This window comes from Eupeodes corollae, unplaced genomic scaffold (genome assembly GCF_945859685.1).
Source record: "Eupeodes corollae unplaced genomic scaffold, idEupCoro1.1 scaffold_191, whole genome shotgun sequence".
NCBI lineage: Eukaryota > Metazoa > Arthropoda > Insecta > Diptera > Syrphidae > Eupeodes > Eupeodes corollae.
Window position 1 is genome coordinate 71,018 of NW_026605222.1, and position 6,656 is coordinate 77,673.

At 36.8% G+C, this 6,656-nt stretch overlaps 1 protein-coding gene across 2 annotated transcripts; it reads right to left on the minus strand.

Moving 5' to 3' along the window:
• Positions 1 to 2,711: 2,711 nt before the first annotated feature.
• LOC129953468 (uncharacterized) lies at positions 2,712 to 5,457 on the minus strand. Of its 2 annotated transcripts, none has more exons than XM_056066718.1 (2): positions 2,868 to 5,457; positions 2,712 to 2,802 (listed from the first exon to the last, which is right to left on the minus strand). In XM_056066718.1, the coding sequence occupies exons 1-2, from the start codon at positions 5,369 to 5,371 to the stop codon at positions 2,781 to 2,783; spliced, it is 2,526 nt and encodes an 841-aa protein (XP_055922693.1). In that variant the 5' UTR covers positions 5,372 to 5,457; the 3' UTR covers positions 2,712 to 2,780. The 2 variants fall into 2 exon arrangements, with proteins under 2 accessions (XP_055922693.1, XP_055922692.1); XM_056066717.1 differs by having other exon boundaries at positions 2,873 to 5,452.
• Positions 5,458 to 6,656: the final 1,199 nt, after the last annotated feature.

The window sequence follows — 6,656 nt, forward strand, 5'->3', positions numbered from 1 at the left end:
ATTTTCTGAAATTTTGTCGTAATGCTGACTGATGTGATCGATGGACATCGGTGAAGCTGTTTCAGTTGAGTGCATTGTTTTGTTTGTGATTAATTGTTGGTTTGAAGTGTTGTTTGGAAGTTTAATTGAGTTTGGTAAGTTGAGTTGTGAGGATAGGTTTGAGTGTGAATTAAAGTTTGAAGAGAGTGTGTTTGTTTCTACACTATTTATTGAGAAGATGTTTGAAGCATTATTTACATTTGAGTGGGAGTTTAGATTTGAAATGAGTGAGTCGGTATTTTTTGGAAGTGCTTTGTGCGACTGATAACCGAGAGTTATCATTTGATAATGTTTTCGATCTAGATGGTAATGACGGAGTAGGGAGAGAAGATGGTATGCTTGAGGTTGGTTTTGTGGTATGTTTAGAATTATATTCCGAAGATGTGGGAGGGATTTCACTTGGTTTTTCTGTTTTATTTATTGATTTATTTAGAAGAGAGGATTTATCTCTTTTTTCTTGTTTGGTATTTATTGATTTTGTTTGAGTAGGGGCAAGGGAGGATGTTGAGGGAGATAGGTTTGATGAGCTTGATGGGATCGGTTGTGTTCCGTTAGCTGTTATGGAGGAGTAGGATAAGGCAGGCGAGGGAGTTGGATTCTGTTTATCGTAGATTTGTTTCGCTTCAGCCAAGCTGCATTTTTTTAATGTCTTTATTTTGAGAATTTCTTTTGCTTGGATGAATCGTTGGCAATTTTTTGATGATGCTGGGTGGTTATCTGAACAGTTAGCACAAAAAGTGCGTGTGCAATTTTCTGAAGGGTGAGGTGGGAGGTTACAAGTGACGCATGTCGCAGTACGAGTGCACCTTTTCATCGTGTGACCTAGGAGCTGGCATTTTTTGCATCGCATAGGGTTTGGGAAGTATTCTTCCACTTTGAGTTTGTACCAGCCTACATCAAGAGATGTAGGGGGACGGAAGAGATCAAAAGTGAAGAGCACTAGCCCAGAGGGAATTTCGACATTTTGTTCTTTGCCTTCAATTATTCTTTTTTCAGTTTTTTTAAATTTATAGACTTCTGTGACGCCTTGGTCACTCATCTCTTCAACAATTTCTTTTTCGGGCAAATTATTTAGGCAGGGTGCGAAAACAGTGCCTTTGGAAGAATTTAAATGACTATGCAGGGAAATAGAAACTGGGCATAGGTTTGATAGGTTTTTTTTTGAAAGGAAAAGGTTAGCAACTTGTTGGGATTTTACGAGTATAAGCAGGTTGCCATCACGAAGCTGAGTGATATACTCGTAAGATGTGCTTATGGCGTCAATAGCTTTTTTTAAAAGGAAGACACTAACAGATGTTAGCGGTTGTTTGGGATCTGTTGGGGTTATTATTATAAATTTGGGGTTTTTGGAGTTAGAATGGGATGGGATGTCAAAACTGAGAACTGAACTTGGGTTTATTGATTTTTTTTGTCTTTTTTTAAGAGGGCTGGTAAGCTGATTAAGCTCAGCGAACCGGTTACCCTCCAGCACACTTGGCCCTGAGGCCATATTATATAGGTTACGCACAATATACTCTAGTTTGTCACTCACTTGTTTAATGGGAGAAGGGAATAAGGCGAATAGGAAAAGTAAAGAGAAAAGCGCGGGAGAGGATAAATAACAAACTTCGGGAGAGCAGAGGAAACACAATCGAAAACGATGTTGACGGCTCGAAGTATAGTCGGTGACTGTCCCAACCCCCAAAATCGATCAAGACTTCAAAATAGATACTTGACATGTACTAGAAAAAGATACTGATAATCAAGATCTATCATTATAGATATAGATGAGTCATTTTGGAGCATCCTGAAGGATTTTTGATGTTCTAGACGAAAATCAAATCACACCCTGTTCGATATTAGAAGTTTATTTAAATTTATTTTAGTATAATAAAAAGTTAGAAAAATTGTATTAATATATGCAAAGAAAAGAACTTATCCCGATGCGGTATGCAGCCAAAGTGAAAGAGATTACGGCCAACTTGCTCTTGGCTTAAGCTAAAGGTGTTGCCATTAGTTTCGTTAAGATTTACAATATTATTTTCGGACATAATTGTAATAGATCTTAAACATACCGCCGGGGAAGAACAACTGTTCTTTACTTAAGATACAATAAAAGATAGATTCTTTGATAAAGATAAAAATAAAGGTATACAAGCATTTCCTCTTATATACATTAGAATGAATGTTGAAATAAAAAGGATCAGGATTTTTAGCGCCTGATACTCGCTAACGTTGTTGAGCATATTGAATCCTTTTGAAATTATTAAAGATGTGTAAATAAAGTTGAATGTTGTTATGTTGTGGAATTGTCGTTACATGCCGAATTTGGTGTGTTAACTTCCGGAAGTAGACATAACTTTGTGATTGGGCGTTTGAATTGTTTTCCATTTGCATACACAGATACAACCCTGCATATGCCGTCTGCACCTGGATGAGTCTCCACTACTCTAGCCAGTGGCCACTTCGCTGGAGGATATCTTTCATCTTTGATGATTACTATGTCGTTTCTTTCGACGTTTCTTCTAGATTTGGTCCACTTTGGACGTTGTTGAAGGCGTGATAAATATTCCTTGTGCCATCTATCCCAAAAGTGCTGGAACATTTGTTGGATATGTTGCCATCTGTTGAGTCGGTTGGTCTTAAGATCAAGTAGTGATGGTTCTGGAACAATATTCGTAGGCTCTCCAATAAGGAAATGGGCAGGAGTGAGTACACTTAAGTCCGTAGGGTCATCGGTGAGTGGGCACAGTGGTCTGGAGTTAAGTGAGGCTTCGATTTGAACTAGAAGTGTATACATTTCTTCATATGAATGAATTCTATTTAATAATATACGTTTAAGATGGTACTTAACTGATTTTACTCCTGCCTCCCATAATCCACCGAAGTGTGGTGAGGCAGGCGGAATAAAACTCCAGGAAGTTCCTTCATTTTCCATCTGGGCACGGACGTCAGCCGAAAGAATTTGAAGAAATTGACGATTCATCTTTATAAGCTCTTTGTTGGCTCCCACAAAGTTGGTTCCATTGTCACTGTATAAGTGACTACAGCCTCCTCTTCGCGCAGTGAACCTTCGGAATGCAGCCAAAAAACCTTCGGAAGTCATATCTGAGAAAAGCTCGATATGAATCGCTTTTGTGACCAGACAAATAAATATGCAAATAAAACCCTTGTAGGTCTTCGTCGATCTACCTTTGGAAAGCTTAAGGCCGAAAGGACCAGCATAATCTACACCGCTATGTCGAAATGCCCTGCTTTTATTCACTCTTACTTTGGGAAGTGAACCCATTAGTTGCGTGGTACGCATTTTGTTAAAGCGAGTGCAAGTAACACAAGCATGAAATTCTGCTTTTGCAACATTTCGTAAATTTGTTATCCAATACTTGGTTCGAATATAGGACATAATTAATTGTTGTCCACCATGTAGGGTTTTTAAGTGCGCGTCAGCAACAAGAAGTTTTGAAAGATTACAAGAACCTGATAGAATCAAAGGATATTTTGAATCGTCGTCTATGTTCGCAAAACGAAGTCGACCTCCAACACGAAGTTGGTTATTTTTATCAACGAATGGATGTAAATTAAGAATTTTACTTTTGAAAGAAATTTCTTTTTTAGTTGTAAGACTTTTAATTTCGTTAGGAAATGATAAGGATTGAGATAATGTTATGAGATGTTTTAATGAAGTTTGAATTTCTATAGCCTTTAAGTAACCACTGAAAATTCTCAGCCTTTTAGGTCGAAGTCTTAGGATATAAGACGTCACTCGTAGTAAACGGTTTAGTGAACTGAATCTACTTAAGAGGTTAGTGGAAAATTGAATAATTACATTAGTACATGCAAATATTTTCGTTTTTTGCTCAAGATCAGTAAAAAAACGAGAGGCATCTTGACTGGGCCAATCGACTTTTGAGCAACTTAACCACCGAGGACCGTTCCACCAGAGTTCATGGTTTTCTAAATCTTGAGGTTGAACTCCTCTAGAAGCGCAATCAGCTGGATTGTCCTCTGAACTTACATGAAACCATTGATTAACATTCGCTATTTCTTGAATTTCACTTACACGGTTGGCGACAAAAGTTTTCCAACGAATAGGTAAAGCATGAATCCAGCTTAGAACTATGGTAGAATCTGTCCAGAAGTATGATTCTAAGTTATAAGTTTCAATTTGAGTAGCCGATATACATTTTTTAAACAACTTAGCCAAGAGAACTGCACCGCACAACTCTAGTCGCGGCAATGAAATTTGTTTAATTGGTGCAACTTTAGTTTTTGCAGTAATAATATTGACAAAAATCTGTCCGTTAGGTCTATGAGTTCTACAATATAGAACGGCAGAATATGCATTGTTCGAAGCATCAGAAAAGCCATGAATTTCTATAGATGAAGAACTTATAGTACCTAGCCATCTAGGTATTTTTATAGTTTGTAAGAATGATAGATTATTTCTATACTGTTCCCATTCAGAACTTAATTTATGTGGAAGAGGATCATCCCATCCAATACCTTCCAGCCAAAGTTGCTGAAAATATATTTTAGCCAGAATTGTTGTTGGCGCCAGTAAGCCAAGTGGATCGAAAAGCTTCGATGCATCGGAAAGTAATGTTCTTTTTGTGAAAATATTACACATGGGAAGCGATATTTTGAAGAAGAAATAGTCATATTTTGGATTCCAAAATAAACCCAAAGCTTTAACTGATGAGTTTGAATCATCAAGATTGAATGAAAACTCACAATCTTCTGGTTGTAAATCAGAAAGGAGTTCTGGACAATTTGAAGTCCACTTTCTTAGATTAAACCCTCCGGAACTTAAAAGCTCCTTGAGTTGCTTTTGAATTGTCTTTGCTGAACTGATGTCGTCAGCACCAGAAATTATATCGTCAACGTAAATGTCGTTTTTCAAAACTTCAGCTCCTTTAGGAAAATTGTCTGCTTCATCATTTGCTAACTGTTGCAGAACTTTGATTGAAAGATATGGAGCACAAGTTGTACCATAAGTAACTGTTTGCAGTTCATACAGTTGAAGTGAACTGAACGTATCGGGACGCCATAGGATCCTCTGGAACTTTGTTTCTTCAGGATGAACAATGATTTGTCGGAACATTTTCTCAATGTCCGATGTGAAAACGAAGAGAAATTTACGCCATTTCAGAATGACTGATGAAAGATCGTTTTGTAACGATGGACCGGGAAGAAGCTCTTCATTGAGAGAAGTGGAGTTGACTGGTTTTGATGATCCATCAAATACAACTCTTAACTTTGTTGTAGATCTACTTTCCTTCCATATTCCATGATGTGGTAGTATGAAACCATTTTCAGTTGGAGGAAGATCTTGAAGATTACATTTAAATTTCATATGACTGAGGCTTATGTACTCATTAATGAATTTTGAATACTCTTCTTTAAGAGTTTGATTTTTTGGAAACACTCTTTGTTCGAGATGACTGAACCTTTTCTGTGCATTAAGCAAGGAATTTTTAAAGATCGGGTAGTCTTCATTGAGCACTTTGGATTTGAAAGGAAGTTTTACTTTATATCTTCCATTAGCAGAACGAGAAAATGTATTTTGAAAGTAATTGTCACAAGCTGTTTCTTCAGGAGTAGAAATTCTTGAAGTAGAAACTTCTTCTAGTTCCCAGAACTTTCGAAGTGAATTATCAATTGCATTGACTTGTGTATGGAATGAGCTTGTGTTTTCAATAGATAAACTATTTTTTGAATTAATAGGACCAGATAATATCCAACCCAGTTCAGTATGCTGGGCTAAAGGTCCGTTTTGAGGCCTTATTACACCATCCAGAATTATTTCGTGGAAAATATCAGCACCGATGAGAATATCTATATTACCAGGCTCAGAAAAGGATGGATCAGCTAGAGTAATATTGTCGAATTCTTTTGGTAAAGTTGACGAAACTGGATACCTTTGTAGGTAGTCACTAATGGATGACATAACTAGTGCTTTTACTAGCGTTTCGAAATTAGAATTTGTGCAAGATTTCAATAGAAATTCTACAAAACTTTTACAGACGTTTGAAATTGATGATCCGATTCCACTGACTACGCAGTTAAACGGATATTTTTTAAGTTTAAGACGTTGAACACATCTTTCAGTTATGAATGAAGATTGAGATCCCTGATCAACAAGAGCTCTCAGAAAATGATCACCAGAAGGTGTAGAAATTTTTACTTTTGCTGTGGCAAGAAGTATTTGAGGAACTGTCATGGCAGTAGAATCAGTACACACAAGAGACTGTGTTTTGGAAGTACCATTATTTGAAATTTGTACACTGGAAGAATTATTGTTTTCAATATGCATTAAAGTATGATGACGTTTGTTACATATGCGGCAGTTGTATTTAATTTTACACTGTGATACAGTATGTCCTTGGACAAGACAATTTAGGCAAAGATTATTGTTTTTTGCAAACTCTATTTTTTTGTCGGAAGAAAAAGCCTTAAATTGTGGACAAAGATATAGGTAATGTGTTTCGTGACAGCAAATGCAAGATGGAGTTTTGAAATTGCGCTTCGAAGTATGCAAAGATCTTGAACAAACTTGAGTTTTATTTGGAATCGTTGTCTTTTCTTTGCTATGTATTGAGATCTTGGTTTCAACGGCTTCCAAGGAACGAAAAGAATCT